General features: G+C 51.3%; 1 protein-coding gene across 4 annotated transcripts in view; it reads right to left on the reverse strand.

Moving 5' to 3' along the window:
* g6pd (glucose-6-phosphate dehydrogenase) overlaps window positions 1-15,547 on the reverse strand; it is a 50,911-nt gene extending 35,364 nt beyond the window's left edge. Inside the window, exons 1-2 of one of the 4 annotated variants that reach the window (XM_072246160.1) lie at window positions 15,443-15,547; window positions 14,459-14,601 (exon numbers count right to left, since the gene is read on the reverse strand). In XM_072246160.1, the coding sequence (XP_072102261.1) occupies window positions 14,459-14,590 (132 nt within the window). In that variant the 5' untranslated portion in view covers window positions 14,591-14,601; window positions 15,443-15,547. Of the gene's footprint in view, window positions 1-14,458; window positions 14,602-14,824; window positions 14,913-15,442 lie in introns of those variants that run through there. The other 3 variants (XM_072246161.1, XM_072246159.1, XM_072246158.1) reach the window with 3 other exon arrangements.
* Window positions 15,548-17,458: the final 1,911 nt, after the last annotated feature.

Consider the following 17,458-nt stretch of genomic DNA (forward strand, 5'->3'; position numbering starts at 1 on the left):
AAGGAGGCACACCATCTGTCACCAAAGGCTCCAGCAAATTCCTACAGACGTACAGGGGAGAGCATTCTAACCGGATGCATCGCAGTCTGGTATGGAGACGCCCGTGTAGAGGATTGGGAAAAAGCTGAAGGTAGTTCTAAACTCAGCCAGCTCAATCTGGCCTCCCAGCATCGAGGACGTCTTCAAGGAGCGATGCCTCAAAAAGGCAGCATCCATCGTTAAGGACCCTCACCGTCCAGGTCACGCCCTCTTCTCATTGCTGGCATCAGAGACACACACTCAACGATTCAGGAACTGCTCTGGGACAGTGTAGGAGGGAGTTTCACTCTGTGTCTGACCCCGGGAGTGTGTGATGGGACGGTGTGGAGGGAGTTTCACTCTATGTCTGACCCTGGGAGTGTGTGATGGGACGGTGTGGAGGGAGTTTCACTCTGTGTCTGACCCCGGGAGTGTGTGATGGGACGATGTGGAGGGAGCTTCACTCTGTGTCTGACCCCGGGAGTGTGTGATGGGACAGTGTGGAGGGAGTTTCACTCTGTGTCTGACCCCGGGAGTGTGTGATGGGACGGTGTGGAGGGAGCTTCACTCTGTGTCTGACCCCGGGAGTGTGTGATGGGACGGTGTGGAGGGAGTTTCACTCTGTGTCTGACCCCGGGAGTGTGTGATGGGACGGTGTGGAGGGAGCTTCACTCTGTGTCTGAGCCTGGGAGTGTGTGATGGGACGGTGTGGAGGGAGTTTCACTCTGTGTCTGACCCCGGGAGTGTGTGATGGGACGGTGTGGAGGGAGCTTCACTCTGTGTCTGAGCCTGGGAGTGTGTGATGGGACGGTGTGGAGGGAGCTTGACTCTGTGTCTGACCCCGGGAGTGTGTGATGTGACGGTGTGGAGGGAGCTTCACTCTGTGTCTGACCCCGGGAGTGTGTGATGGGACAGTGTGGAGGGAGTTTCACTCTGTGTCTGACCCTGGGAGTGTGTGATGGGACAGTGTGGAGGGAGTTTCACTCTGTCTGACCCCGGGAGTGTGTGATGGGACGGTGTGGAGGGAGCTTCACTCTGTGTCTGACCCTGGGAGTGTGTGATGAGACGGTGTGGAGGGAGCTTCACTCTGTGTCTGAGCCTGGGAGTGTGTGATGGGACGGTGTGGAGGGAGCTTCACTCTGTGTCTGACCCCGGGAATGTGTGATGAGACGGTGTGGAGGGAGATTCACTCTGTGTCTGACCCCGGGAGTGTGTGATGGGACGGTGTGGAGGGAGATTCACTCTGTGTCTGACCCTGGGAGTGTGTGATGGGACAGTGTGGAGGGAGCTTCACTCTGTGTCTGACCCTGGGAGTGTGTGATGGGATGGTGCAGAGGGAGCTTCACTCTGCGTCTGATGGGACGGGTGTTGAAGGAACTTCACCCACCAGAGCCTAGTATGTTCTAATAAGATCACCCTTTGTTTTACAAAATTCCACTGAGTTCAGGCACAGTGCCTTCAGCTCTGGCAACTCAACAAGGACAGAAAGTGGCTCTATGAATCTCTCTCAGATTGCCCACAGCAATGGCACACCTCTCCTGAAATATGCCCGGCCCTCAAGGCGTGGCCTCAGCAATACCTGTGCGAGTGGAACGAGGGTTCCTGATTTGAAACGCCCAGCACCATCACACTAGACAGCAAAGTCCCTTCACCTACACACCAGAGATTCTGTAGATGCTGGAAATGTTGAGCACAGCACACTCAAAGCTGAAGGAGCTCAGCTAGTTGGGTAGCATCTATGGAGATGAGGAATGAGTTGACACTTTGGGCTGAGACCCTTCGGAAGGGCTCACCTTCCTCTCCAGACCAGTGGCTTGGTACACAGAGTGTAAGAGGCTGGTGGGCACAGCCCCCCCGAGTGTCTAAACCTCTGGAGAAGGGGGCATCCACCAAAGATCCCCACCACGCCGGGTTCTTGCAGCTCCCGTTGGGCAGCGGGTACAGAAAACCCAAATTCACAGGTTCAGGTTACCTCCCTTCACCCATCAGCTTCTTGGCCTGACTGGAAAGACCCCAAACCCCACCTCAGCAACAGAACACTACAGACCACCTCTTGCACAACCGTAAACCTGTCTTTAACCTTGTCCTTCACTTCAAAGTACATTTTCAAGGCACGTATACTATATACGACCTTGAGATTTATCTCTTTACTGTCAGCCACAAAACAAAAACCCAAACGAACCCATTTTAAAAAAAAAAGCAACACACTTGTCTCTCCTGTTTCTTGTTAAAGAAAGACCGTCAAACACCCAATGTGCGGAGGAAAAAAAACAAATCATGCAAGCAATATACACAGGGCAATAGTGGTATGAAATGAAGTTCACAAAGAGTCCGTCCACACATCCTTAGTTCAGCACACAGCAGCTGATCTGGCTCGACCCGCACCTCCGGCCCAGTCACCCTGACCTTTTCAATCTGGCCCGGCCCCTAAATCATCGACCAGACACCGGGTTCAGTCACTTCCATGGGGCCTGGGCCTGGGCCTGGGTTCAGTCACGTCCATGTGCTCCGGGGCCTGGGCCCCGCTGCCTCGATCCGGCCCGGCGCTTAAATGGACCGAGCCTGGGCCGCCTCGCCCCTCCTGGGTTCTGCCGCATCGAATTGCCTCCAAGTCCAGAGGGAAGTTACAGACGATTGCCTGCGGTGATCGTTTGCCAAAAAGAGAGCGAGGCCTCCGTTGGTCAGGGTCGACCGTGGATGTTCACCCCAGCTAGATACGCAAGCCTGGGCAGTTCGTTATGGAGTGCAAGCCGTTGCTCTTGTAGTAACTCCCCCTCTCCACGCAGCTGATGAACCCGAAGGAACAGCAGAGACTGACACAGTTTGGGACCAGCAGCGTCACAGGAGTCGCCAGTCAGCGTTGAATTCAACCTGGGACCCTGAGCTCTGGACTCAGGGTCTACTCCCGAAGCCTTCCCCATGAGTGGGTACAGCCGCAAGACAGCGGAGGCTTAAGACCGGAGTTTCCCTTCCCCTACACGAGCTGCCAACCACGGCTGGCGAGCCCCATTGGCCCGAAGTGACTGGTTTTAAGGTGCCAGTCCCCGGCCTTTGCCCCCTCTCCTGTCAGTAGAAACGGTCCCTCTGGGCTCAGCAGACAAGCCACACGTGAAGGCCAGGAGCTGGACTTGGTCGTCAGAGGCTATCAGAGACGCACGCCATTGGGAGCATTTAATAGGTAGCGGATGCTTATCCTGAGAAAGTGTTTAAACAAAGTATTTACTCCTCTTCCTAGCTTCATCAGGCAAAAGCCAGAAGCCGCTCATATTCACCAGAGCCATCTTAAACCCGAGTGCTGTCTCCCTCTCTCCTCACCAATCTGTATATTTTTATATTGTTTAGATCCTCTTTGTTGCATGTACCTGCATTAATTTATTTAACCTTTATCTACCCATCTCTGAACTTTTCTATTTACTCCTTTACTTTGCTTTTTCGTATTTGCACATTGGGATCACGTTGGAGGTGGCGGAAGTTACGGAGAATAACGGGATCCCACCACTAAGCACATCTTTCCCTCCCCCCCCCCCGCTTTCCGCAGGGATCGCTCCCTACGCGACTCCCTTGTCCATTCGTCCCCCCCATCCCTCCCCACTGATCTCCCTCCTGGCACTTATCCTTGTAAGCGGAACAAGTGCTACACGTGCCCTTACACTTCCTCCCTCACCACCATTCAGGGCCCCAGACAGTCCTTCCAGGTGAGGCAACACGTCACCTGTGAGTCGGCTGGGGTGATATACTGCGCCTGGCACTCCCGATGTGGCCTTCTATATATTGGCGAGACCCGACGCAGACTGGGAGACCGCTTTGCTGAACACCTACGCTCTGTCCGCCAGAGAGAGCAGGATCTCCCAGTGGCCACACATTTTAATTCCACGTCCCATTCCCATTCTGACATGTCTATCCACGGCCTCCTCTGCTGTAAAGATGAAGCCACACTCAGGTTGGAGGAACAACACCTTATATTCCGTCTGGGTAGCCTCCAACCTGATGGCATGAACATCGACTTCTCTGACTTCCACTAATGCCCCACCTCCCCCTCGTACCCCATCTGTTATTTATTTTTATACACACATTCTTTCTCTCTCTCCTTTCTCTCCCTTTGTCCCTCTGACTATACCCCTTGCCCATCCTCTGGTTCCCTCCCCACCTTGTCTTTCTCCCTGGACCTCCTGTCCCATGATCCTCTCTTATCCCCTTTGCCAATCACCTGTCCAGCTCTTGGCTCCATCCCTCCCCCTCCTGTCTTCTCCTATCATTTTGGATCTCCCCCTCCCCCTCCCACTTTCAAATCCCTTACTCACTCTTCCTTCAGTTAGTCCTGACGAAGGATCTCGGCCTGAAACGTCGACTGTACCTCCTCCTAGAGATGCTGCCTGGCCTGCTGCGTTCACCAGCAACTCTGATGTGTGTTGCTTGAATTTCCAGCATCTGCAGAATTCCTGTTGTTTGCCAAAATGATAAACTTGTTCCTTTGTCTTTCCTTATCTCTGGTACGTTGGGCTAGTGGAGCACATTCAATGAAATCAGACGCTGCCTATGGAATGGTGGCCGGTGGTTGTGCAACAAGACCCTGTTGTCGTTGGCTATCACTGCTTTAACGCATCAATAGTGACACAGAGAAAATGATGGATGGACTCAGCAAGCCAGGCAGCATCTATGGGGGGGGGGGGGGGAGAAAAGTAGTTGACGTTTCAGGCCCAAGACCCTTCGGCATCACTGAAATTGACCTACTGGATCAACGGACAAGACAGCTGTTTCTCAGCCTCCTGGTCTGCCCGAGAACTTTTTGTTGTGGAATTGTGACGCAGGCTGTCCAGGGGTGGGGAACGACACCACCAGTGCAGCCCTAACATCTTTACCCTAGTATCTCCATAACAGTTCACACCTCCATCCATGCGAAGACTAGTGACCCTCTCGTTACCTCTATGACTCTTAATGGCCTTCATGTGATTGCTATAACTTTTAAAACTCACTGAGTTTATAAGCCAGAAAACTACGCACCATGGATCAGAACAGAAGAAGCTTCTCGGATAAGAGGTGAAACGTCTTCTAGACGACACAGCAAGTCCGGTTGCTTTGATTTACTACTGCTTGATGCACAAAGACCTGTGTGACTGAGAATCTTCATGGGCACATAATGACCGATTAACCTACCAACCGGTAAGTCCGGAGGAAACCCACGGGGTCATGGGGAGAATGTACAAACTCCTTACGGGCAGCAGCGGGAATTGAACCTGGGTCACTGGTACGGTGAAGTTACCGTCGCCTTCCTGTCAGCTTGAACCAGGCTGGTCATTCTCCTCTGACCTCTCTCACTGGCAGGCCGTTTATTTTGACTCTTATTATCTGCCTGCAATGCACTTTCTCTGTAGCCATTATACTTTGACATTCTATTAATGACAAACTTTTTTTTTTGTTTCGCTCTCTTTTGCACCCCGGCAGAGTTGTGGTTAGCACAACGCCATTACAGCCCAGGGCGCTCCGGAGTTCAATTCCGGCGTTTGTACGCCCTCCCGGTGGAATGCCCAGGTTTCCTCTGGGTGCTCTGGTTTCCTCCCATAGTCCAAAGATGTACGGGGTAGGTTAATTGGTCTTTGTAAATTGTCCTGTGATGAGGTTAGACTTCATCAGCGTTGTGGTGTTGCCAAGGTGATGTGCCTTGAAGGACCGGGAAGGCCTGCTCCACCCTGTATTACTAAATATATATGTAAAAATAATCATAAGTATGAATTGTGTTGGCGTGTGGCCAAGTGGTTAAGGCATTTGTCTGGTGATCTGAAGGTCGCTAGTTCGAGCCTTGGCTGAGGCAGTGTGTTGTGTCCTTGAGCAAGGCACTTAACACACATTGCTCTGCAACGACACCGGTGTCAAGCTGTATGGGTCCTAATGCCCTTCCCTTGGACAACATCGGTGGTGTGGAGAGGGGAGACTTGCAGCATGGGCAACTGCTGGTCTTCCATACAACCTTGCCCAGGCCTGCGCCCTGGAAACCTTCCAAGGCACAAATCCAAGGTCTCACGAGACTAACGGATGCCCACAAGTATGAATTACAGTAATATGTAAATTATTGAAACATATGTACAGTATGTAAATCAAAATATTTATTATATATATTTACATAATATATTTTAATTTGCATTTATATATTTACTGTACATATTTGCATACATATTACTGTAATTCATACATGATTATGTATGTATTGCAGTGCAAAAAATTTCTGACATACCTCAGAGATAGTAAACCAGATCTGATTCTTTTCCCCTTGTCCTACCTCAATGAAATGATTGGTATGAACAGCACATTAAACAGCATGGCAGCACACATGACATGAGTGAACCAATTTACCGGGACACACAATGGACGGCAGAGGCTAGAATCTGGAGCCACACGCCCAAGGCAAAGGAAGAACCCAGTCGGTCGGGCGGCATCAGAGGGAAATGGGTGGTAAATCTTTCAGGCTGAGACCCTCATTAGGACTGAATGGTGGATTTCCCTCTGTCAAGTTCCTTCAGCGCCTTTTATATCGTACCTGCTTCCCGGTCACCAGCAACTTCGGGAACCTTAGGCGCCATCCCATCCCCTACGAGTCATTCAAGTACATACACCCAGTGGCCTCCTGTACCTAATCAAGTGGCCACTGAGTTTATGTTCATGATCTTCTGCTGCTGTAGCCTGGCCACTTCAAGTTTCAACGTGTTGTGCGTTCAGAGATGCTCTTCTGCACACCACTGTTGTAACAAGTGGTTATTTGAGTTACTGTTGGCTTAAACCAGTCTGGCCACTCTCCTCTGACCTCCCTCATTGACAAGGCGTTTTCACCAACAGAATTGCCGTTCGCTCGATGTTCTTTTTGTTTCTTGCACCATTCTCTGTAAACTCTGGAGACTGTTGTGCGTGAAAATCCGAAGAAATCAGCAGTTTCTGAGATACTCAAACCACCCCATCTGGCACCAACAATCATCCCATGGTCAAAGTCACTTCAATCACATTTCTTCCCCATTCTGATGTTTGGTCTGAATCTCTTGACTATGTTTGCGTGCTTTCATACATTGAGCTGCTGCCACATGATTGGCCGACTAGATATTTGCATTATTGAGCAGGTGAGCCTAATAAGAGTGGCCACTGGGCCGAGATCAGTTGTAGATCTGGGCAGAGAAACAGCAGATACAGTTCAATCCGGGCAAGTGTGAGGTGTTGCTCTTTGGGAGATCAAAAGCAGAAGATTGTACAGTCAATGACAGGACCCTTCACACCACTGATGTAGAAGGGGGATCTTGGGATACAAATCTACAGTTCCCTGAAAGTGCCCACATGATTAGACAGGGTGAAGTTCAAAGTTCAAAGTGCATTTATGGAAGTACGTATGCTACATACAACATTGAGAATCATCTCCTTACAGGCAGCCAGAACCAAACCCAGTAGAACCCATTATGAAAAAGACCAACAAGCACCCAATATGCAGGGAAAAAAAGTCAAATTGTGCAACAAAAAAACAAGAGCAAGCAAATAACTTTCAGAACTGAAGTTCTCGAGAGTGAGGCCATGGCCATGAAGCCAGTCATCGCTGTGACCAATTCAGGAGCCTGCTAGTTGCAGACCACAGCCTCAGCTCAATGCGGAGATAAGTAAAGCTGAACGCCGGCCCGTTCCTCTGGCACGACATCCTGACCCGGCGCCAAAATACAAACCGCAGATCGGGCACGGGGCGTACCACCCGAAGCAATACAATGTGCTTGCCTCCCCCGATCGGTCAGGGCGTTCAGCAGAGGAGTCTCAGCCATTTAAATCTCCGGCTAGGCTGCATCGGATTGTCACTGGAGATTAGTATTAAACAGCAAATGTACTGGTGCACCTGATAACGTGGACACTGAATCGAATTTAATTTATTTAAATCTTACATCCATCACACAACCTGAGGCAGTTACAACCTTTGGTATGACTCCGTGGCAATGTACAGACGTGTGAATTTATAAATCTAATGGCTTGTAGAAAGAAGTTGTCCTGTAGCCTGTTGATCCTGGCTTTAATGCTGTGGTACTGTTTGTCAGACAGAAGCAGCTACAACAGTTTATAGTTGGGGTGACTGGTGTCCCCAGTGATCTTTTAGGCCTTCTTTACACACCTGCTGCTGTAAATGTCTTCAATGGAGGGATGTTCACATCCACAGATGCGCTGGGCTGTCTGTACCACTCTCTGCAGTACCCAGCAATCAAGGTTGGTGCAGTTCCCATACCAGCCAGTCAGGACGCTCTCAATTGTGCCCCTGTACAAGGTCTTGGGGATTTGGGGGCCCCATGCTGAATGTCTTCAGTCGTTTGAGGTGGAAGAGAGGCTGTTGTGCTTTTATTTTAGCACACAGGCGGTGTGTACAGTCCAAGTGAGATCTTCGGTGATGTGTATACCAAGGAACTTGAGAAAACACTCACCCTCTCAACTGCAAGTCCCACTGATGTTGATTGGGGCCAGCCTGTCTCCGTCCCTCATGTAATCCACAATCAGCTCTGGGCGTTGAGGGAGAGATTGTTATCCTGGCACCACCGGGTGTTAACCTCTCCTCTCTACGCTGTCTCATCTCCGCCGGAAATGAGGTCGATCAACGTCGTGTCTGCGAGTTCGATCAGCAGATTGGAGCTGCGTGTGGCAGCACAGTCGCAGTGTAAAGTGAGTAGAGCAGAGGGCTCAGTATACTGAACATCATAAATAATTCGCATCACCAGGACTTCCCACACTAACTTCTCTGTGACGTATGACTCCCACTCCACGGTGACATATTTGTCCCAGTGCAAATGTTTCAGCTTCTCTCGGTGGCTGCTCAGCAAACACACTCTCAAATGGTGAATACGGACCCCCCTCCATCAACACGAACCCTTCGGACTCAAGGCCTCAGAACCACATCATGCACCAGGGAGAAGGTCCAGGAGCCTGAAGACACACTCAACGCCCGAGGAATGACTTCTTCCCCTCTGAACAGACAATGAACTCACTAATGACCACTGCCTCACTCTTTTTGTTCTCTTTTTGCACTATTTATTTAATTTTATGCATTAAAAAAAACAGGATTTAAAACAAAAGGCTCAGACTGTGTACGTTTATTAGAACAGTGCAGAAGGAGCTTCACTCCAAATCTGTACCCGGGAGTGTGTGATGGGACGGTGTGGAGGGAGTTTCACTCTGTGTCTGAACCCGGGAGTGTGTGATGGGACAGTGTGGAGAGAGATTCACTCTGTGTCTGACCCCGGGGGTGTGTGATGGGACAGTGTGGAGGGAGATTCAGTCTGTGTCTGACCCCGGGAGTGTGTGATGGGACGGTGTGGAGGGAGTTTCACTCTGTGTTTGACCCCGGGAGTGTGTGATGGGACAGTGTGGAGAAAGATTCACTCTGTGTCTGAACCCGGGAGTGTGTGATGGGACAGTGTGGAGAGAGATTCACTCTGTGTCTGACCCCGGGAGTGTGTGATGGGACAGTGTGGAGAGAGATTCACTCTGTGTCTGACCCTGGGAGTGTGTGATGGGACGGTGTGGAGGGAGCTTCACCCTGTCTGACCCCAGGAGTGTGTGATGGGACGGTGCGGAGGGAGCTTCACTCTGTGTCTGACCCCGGGAGTGTGTGATGGGACAGTGTGGAGAGAGATTCACTCTGTGTTTGACCCCGGGAGTGTGTGATGGGACGGTGCGGAGGGAGCTTCACTCTGTGTCTGACCCTGGGAGTGTGTGATGGGACAGTGTGGAGGGAGCTTCACTCTGTGTCTGACCCCGGGAGTGTGTGATGGGACGGTGTGGAGAGAGATTCACTCTGTGTCTGACCCCGGGAGTGTGTGATGGGACGGTGTGGAGGGAGTTTCACTCTGTGTTTGACCCCGGGAGTGTGTGATGGGACGGTGTGGAGGAAGTTTCACTCTGTGTCTGACCCCGGCAGTGTGTGATGGGACAGTGTGGAGGGAGATTCACTCTGTGTCTGACCCCGGCAGTGTGTGATGGGACGGTGTGGAGGGAGTTTCACTCTGTGTCTGACCCCGGCAGTGTGTGATGGGACGGTGTGGAGGGAGATTCACTCTGTGTCTGACCCAGTGGCCCAGGAGAGATGAACCACAAGTTCTGGGAGCAGTTCCCTCTCCACTGTTGCAATCCGTCTCAGTTCCCCATTACTGACAGTTACACAACCTGCAGCTGCGGCCAGTTACAAATTCCAGGCTCCTGAGAAACTGCAGCCTGCACACGCACAGCCTGGCCCCGACTGGACTGGTTGGATGGCAGGAGATAGTGGCAGGGCTGGAGGAGGGGTGTGGGGGAGGTACAGTACTGTGCAACAGCCTTGGGCACCTGAGCTATATGCAGGTGCCTTGGACTTTTCCATGGTACTGTACTTTCAAGATAAAACTCAAGATTCCAGCCAGAGGCAAACACCGTGTGACAGACAGGTGGTGAGACAGGCGGGCAGACAGCAAGAGTGGTGGAGACACAGCTAGACGGGCCAAGCAGAAGAGCAGACAGCTGGTTAGGCTTACAGCGAGAGACAGTGAGATAGCTGACGGCCAGACAGAAAGCAGAGACACAGACAGACAGATATTCCAGCACGGAAACAGGCCCTTTGGCCCACAATGTGATTAGTAACCAATTAAATTAGTAATCAAACGGTCAACAAAACTAATCTCTTCTGCCTACACAGTCCACGTTGTTACATTTTTAACTCCAGAACAAGAATTATTTAAAAGCAAAAATGCAGAGTGGGGAGATAGATATCTTGGTTTTCTTTCCTACCAAATGCAATTAAGCACATTCAGCAGTTCATCTCTGTGCGACAGGAGAACACACATCGTAGTACGATAGTCTGTTTTATTATTTTGTACATTATTATTGCACATTGGTAAATTATTACTGTGCATATTATCTGCACTTTATTCTTAGTTAAGTCTGCACACCACTAAGTATGTTATTAAATGTTGCTACTGCAACAAAAAGAATTTCCCACTCGGGATCAACAAAGTATTTGTTATTATTTATTTTTTGTATTTGTCATCTTTCGCATTTGCATTGTTTGCGAGTCTGTGTGTGGCTTTTCATTGATTCTGTTTTATTTCTTTGTTCTACTGGTGTTGGATAGGCTGTTGGGTCTGAAGGCTGATAAGTCCCCAGGACCTGATGGTCTGCATCCCAGGGTACTTAAGGAGGTGACTTTAGAAATCATGGACGCATTGGTAATCATTTTCCAATGTTCTATAGATTCAGGATCAGTTCCTGTGGATTGGAGGGTGGCTAATGTTGTCCCTCTCTTCAAGAAGGGAGGAAGAGAGAAAACAGACCGGAATTATAGACCGGTTAGCCTGACGTCGGTGGTGGGAAAGATGCTGGAGTCAATTATAAAAGATGAAATTACAACACATCTGGATAGCAGTAACAGGATCGATCCGAGTCAGCATTGATTTACGAAGGGGAAATCGTGCTTGACTAATCTTCTGGAATTTTTTGAGGATGTAACTATGAAAATGGACAAGGCAGAGCCAGTGGATGTAGTGTACCTGGACTTTTAGAAAGCCTTTGATAAAGTTCCACATAGGAGGTTAGTGGGCAAAATTAGGGCACATGGTATTGGGGGCAGAGTACTGACATGGATTGAAAATTGGCTGTCTGACAGAAAACAAAGAGTAGCGATTAACAGGTCCCTTTCGGAATGGCAGGCGGTGACCAGTGGGGTACCGCAGAGTTCAGTGCTGGGACCGCAGCTGTTTATAATATATATTAATGATTTAGCTGAGGGAATTAAAAGTAACATTAGCAAATTTGCCGATGACACAAAGCTGGGAGGCAGTGTGAAATGTGAAGAGGATATTATGAGAATGCAGGGTGACTTGGACAGGCTGGGTGAGTGGGCAGATGCATGGCAGATGCAGTTTAATGTGGATAAATGTGAGGTTATCCACTTTGGTGGTAAGAACGGGAAGGCAGATTATTATATAAATGGAGTCAAGTTAGGAAAAGGGGAAGCACAACGAGATCTAGGTGTTCTTGTACATCAGTCACTGAAAGCAAGCATGCAAGTACAACAGGCAGTGAAGAAAGCTAATGGCATGCTGGCCTTCATAACAAGGAGAATTGAGTATAAGAGCAAAGAGGTCTTTCTGCAGCTGTACAGGGCCCTGGTGAGACCACACCTGGAGTACTGTGTGCAGTTCTGGTCTCCAAATTTGAGGAAGGACATTCTTGCTATTGAGGGAGTGCAGCGTAGGTTCACAAGGTTAATTCCCAGGATGGTGGGACTGTCATATATCGAAAGATTAGAGTGACTGGGCTTGTATACTCTGGGATTTAGAAGGCTGAGAGGGGATCTTATTGAAACATATAAGATTATTAAGGGATTGGACACGCTGGAGGCAGGAAGCATGTTCCCGCTGATGGGTGAGTCCAGAACCAGAGGCCACAGTTTAAGAATATGGGGTAGGCCATTTAGAACGGAGTTGAAGAAAAACTTTTTCTCCCAGAGAGTGGTGGATATATGGAATGCTCTGCCCCAGAAGGCTGTGGAGGCCAAGTCTCTGGATGCTTTCAAAAAAGAGATGGATAGAGCTCTTAAACATAGCGGAATCAAAGGTTATGGGGATAGGGCAGGAACTGGATACTGATAGTGAATGATCAGCCATGATCACAGTGAATGGTGGTGCTGGCTCGAAGGTCCGAATGGCCTACTCCCGCACCTATTGTCTATTGCCTACACTGTGAACAGCCACAAGGAAATGAATCTCAGGGCAGCATACGGTGACATATCTGCCTCTCCCATCTGCCCAGGAAACACATTTCAGGCATCCACCACTCCATGTAAAAAAATTAAAATTCTGCTCGCATCTCTTCTGAAATTACCCTCCCCTCCCCTTAAATACACCCTCCAAGAGGAGCACAGCTTGCCGTAGGGTTTGGAGTCGTGTGCTTCAATGTCCTGCTGGAGTCAGGGCATTACACTTTGGTAGGGTCTCTCATGCCAAACAGGTCAGAGGGTAGAGGCCAGACTAGGAGAGGTTCACCGGTCCTCCAGGTTGGGGGGTTCAGCTCAGGGCCAACAATCCTGAACGGTCAAACAAAACTTACAGAAACGGCAATGAAGAATCCTTCTATATCTGTGTGTGGCAGTATTCCTGAGTCTCCACCTGGGACCTGCGTGACTGACGGTGGAGAAAACCGGGAGGAAGCTACTTACAGGAAAACCCTGAGCACCTCCAGAGATGGAGGACTTTCATTGCTGCCCTGAACACCAGGGGCATAACGGCCAGTCAGGACCTTCATAATCTAATCAAATCTAAAAATGCATGCCCACTGGAATTAGATGTTTCTACCCTCTGCCTCAAGAAGGGAAGAAGGAGCACAGGCCAGTGATGACCTCCCACCTCCATCGTCCAAGGTCGATGGTAGAGTTGGACTTCATCAATGTTTCTGTAATCCGCTGTACAGAGGACTGGCTTCACCCTGTGGGCCAGCTTTACCCATTTCCACCCCTCACGGCGAGGGGACGTCAGGCTTCTACCCCTCTCAGAATCTTATAAAGCCCTATCGCAGGGTTTCCCAGCCTGCAGCCCACCGACCCTTTGGCCAATGGCAGGGCACCATGGCCCGGAGACGATTGGGAACCCCCTCCACCAGATCCAGCTGAGGACACCTTCCAAAAAAAAAAGGAGATGCCTCGGTGGTATCATTATTAGGGACCCCCATCACCCAGGACACCCCCTCTTCTCATTGCTACCATCCAGGAGGAGGTACAGGAGCCTGAAGGAACAGCTTCTTCCCCTCTGCCATCAGATTTCTGAATGGACATTGAACCCATGAACATTACCTCACTACTTTTCCCCCCAAACACTAATTAATTATATATATTTTTTATTGTTATTTATACACGTTATTATTGTTATTATTTTACTCGTTATTTTATTATTCTCATTTTATTATACATATTCTGTTATTTTCTCTTTTTGCACTAATCTTTATAAACAGTTTTTATTGTAATTTATACATATTATTATGCCACAAGCAGCAAATTTCACTTCATACAATTCTGATCTCTGTCCAGATTCGCAGGTGAAGTGTTACCTCGCCTGGAAGGACCGTTTGGGGCAGGCAGCTGGAGAGACAAAGAGAGGAAGAGACAGACAAAGCGCGGGAAATTCCTGACTCTTCCAAACACCTGTCACAGGTTCAAAGGGCTTTACTCTGAGATCCTGCGCTTGCAGAATCGATCCTGTCTCCAGAACACCCTTCGACCCTGGGATTTGAACCAAAGGGTGCCACGATAAACGAAAATACAAACACCATTCCTGACGGGCAACGTTTCACCCGTGTTTACAATTTAACTAAAATCCGATTAACTTGAAATTACTTTTGAGGCAAGTATATTAGTTCAAAAACAATGCAGAGACACCGGATAAGTTTGTAAGTACTAGACCCCGGACGAACTCACCGAGGCTCCCAGCACTATAAGGACGTGTGGGTCAGACTGCCTGAAGCGTTTGTCTTCAATCAGGTCGTGACGGTAAATATCCACGATGTCCGACTGGCTGAGAGGAGACGGCCTTTGCCCGAAGAAACTCATCCTGCGGACTGCTGCCGCACAATAGGAAGAGAAAGAGGATTAGATGCAACGCGTTCAGAGGAAGAGGAAGAAAATGAAAAGGAGATGCAGTGCGAGAAGTGAAAGGAGGAGCGAGAAGGCGAGGAAGCAGAGGGCGAGGGACGGCCTACGCGTCCTCTGCTCCACCTCCAAGCCGGTCAGGTTGGAGCGGGACGGTGTGGTGCCTTTGTAAATTTCATCCGCATTCGCACTGACCCGTGCTGAGGGGGATCCCCATTTCCGCTTCTTCCCTGCGCGCCCTGACGTCACGGGACCACAAAAGATACATTATCCCCGTCACCCCGGCGACAGGTGTAGCCTGCCACCGGCGTCGGCCAATCAGCTTCCGGCATGCTCCTGCGCACCTCCAAACCCCGCCCTCTTCGTCCTAACAATCGCGCAGGTCGGCCGGACGGAGGCGCTGCTTCGATTTCTTCCCTCTTACCCTCAGGCCGTCCGGGGTTCCGACACCTCGCTTCTCCCCCACCCACCGTGCAACAATTCTTTATCTCGCCTCCCACTCTGTGGAGCCCCTCAACGTCCCTACCACTGCATTAAGATTCGTCATCGTCTCCCTCCCGTTGTACGACGCTCCCACACGGTGTGGCGCTCTCCCAACGCAAAACAGCGGAGCAAAACTTCCACCTCACTGCCCATTCAACGCTCCAGAGCTCCCTCTTGGTACCCCCACCCCCACCCCCACCCCCACCCAGGGCAGCGACCCCTAACAGCCCCCTTCCACGCAGTAAGACGCTCCCTCGCAGCCCCCTCGGGGTACAGCGCTTCCTCACCGCCCTTCCCACGCTTAGTCGACATCTCTGGGGCCCCTCTTACCCAGAGTTGGAAAATAATGATTGGGTAGAGACGCTCCTGGATTCCGCTGTCTGTGGGACCCGTCGCTATACTGTGAGAGGTACAATGGGAGTGGGTGGGGTTAAGGCAGCCTTCTCATGGTGAATCAGCATAGCACTCTGGGGTGAGGTGATTCCAATGACCCTGCCTCGTTAACCCTGTCCGTCCCGCACAGCAGCGGGAGTGAGCAGAAAACTCAGAGAGGACTTGCCCTAATTTTCAGCACTCCTCCCCAATTCTGTGACTCTCCTCCCTCCCCATCACGGTGAACGTCTACACCTCTCCCTGTCTCTGTGACCGCCTTCCTACCCTACACCCCTCCCATCTCTGTGATCCCCTTCCTCCCCCACACCCCTTCCTGTCTGACCCTCAAAGGCCCATCCTTCCAATCCCTTTCCCATGAACTCTCCCTATCTCTGTGACCCCCTGCTGTCCCCAAGACGCCTCACCGACTCAGTGATACCTTCCCTCCCCATCCGCGTGTCCACCTCTCCAGCTCCATTTCCTATTCCCCTCCACCCTTCCCTGTCTCCATGTCCCATTCCCTCACCCCTTCCCTGTCTCCGTTTCCCTATCCCCCACCCCTTCCCTGTATCCGTGTCCCATTCCCCTACACACTTCCCTGTCTCCGTGTCCCATTCCCCTACACCCTTCCCTGTCGCCGTGTCCCATTCAACCACCCCTTCCCTGTCTCCGTCACACTCCCCTAGACCCTTCCCTGTCTCCGTGTCCCATTCCCCTCCACCCTTCCATGTCTCCATGTCCCTTTCCTATCCACCCTTCCCTGTCTCTGTGTCCCATTCCCCTCCACTCTTCCCTGTCTCTGTGTCCCATTCCCCTCCACCCTTTGCTGTCTCCGTGTCCCACTCCCCAACCCCTTTCCTGTCTCCGTGTCCCATTCCCCATACCCTTCCCTGTCTCTATATCCCATTCTCCTATACCATTCCCCGTCTCCGTGTCCCATTCCCCCACCCCTTCCCAGTCTCTGTGTCCCATTCCCCTCCACGCTTCCCTGTCTCCATGTCCCAATCCCCTACACCCTTCCCTGTCTCCGTGACCCATTCCCCCACCCCGTCCCTGTCTTCCGTGTCCCATTCCCTCAGCCCTTCCCTGTCTCCGTTTCCCATTCCCCCACACCTTCCCTGTCTCCGTGTCCCATTCCTGACACCTTTCGCTGTCTCCATGTCCCATTCCCCCACCCCTTCCCTGTCTCCGTGTCCCATTCCCCATATCCTTCCCTGTCTCTATATCCCAACCATTCCCCGTCTCCGTTTCCCTATCCGCCATCGCTTCCCTGTCTCCGTTTCCCTATACCCCACCCCTTCCCTGTCTCCGTTTCCCTATCCCCCACCCCTTCCCTGTCTCCGTGTCCCATTCCCCTACACCCTTCCCTGTCGCCGTGTCCCATTCCTCTAGACCCTTCCCTGTCTCCGTGTCCCATTCCCCTCCACCCTGCCCTGTCTCCGTGTCCCATTCCTATCCACCCTTCCCTGTCTCCGTATCCCATCCCCTCCACCCTTCCCTGTCTCCGTGTCCCATTCCCCTCCACCCTTCCCTGTCTCCGTGTCCCATTCCCCTCCACCCTTCCCTGTCTCCGGGTCCCATTTCCCTCCACCCTTCCCTGTCTCCATGTCCCATTCCCCTCCACCCTTCCCTCTCTCCGTGTCCCATTCCCCTCCACCCGTCCCTGTCTCCGTGTCCCATTCCCCTCCACCCGTCCCTGTCTCCGTCTCCCATTCCCCTCCACGCTTTTCTGTGTCTGTATCCCATTCCCCTCCACCCTTCCCTGTCTCCGTGTCCCATTCCCCTCCACCCTTCCCTGTCTCCGTGTCCCATTCCCCTCCACCCTTCCCTGTCTCCGTGTCCCATTCCCCTCCACCCTTCCCTGTCTCCGTGTCCCATTCCCCTCCACCCTTCCCAGTCTCCGTGCCCCATTGCCCTCCACCCTTCCCTGTCTCTGTGTCCCATTGCCCTCCACCCCTCCCTGTCTCCGTGTCC

This window comes from Mobula birostris, chromosome 29 (assembly GCF_030028105.1).
Source record: "Mobula birostris isolate sMobBir1 chromosome 29, sMobBir1.hap1, whole genome shotgun sequence".
Lineage (NCBI taxonomy): Eukaryota > Metazoa > Chordata > Chondrichthyes > Myliobatiformes > Myliobatidae > Mobula > Mobula birostris.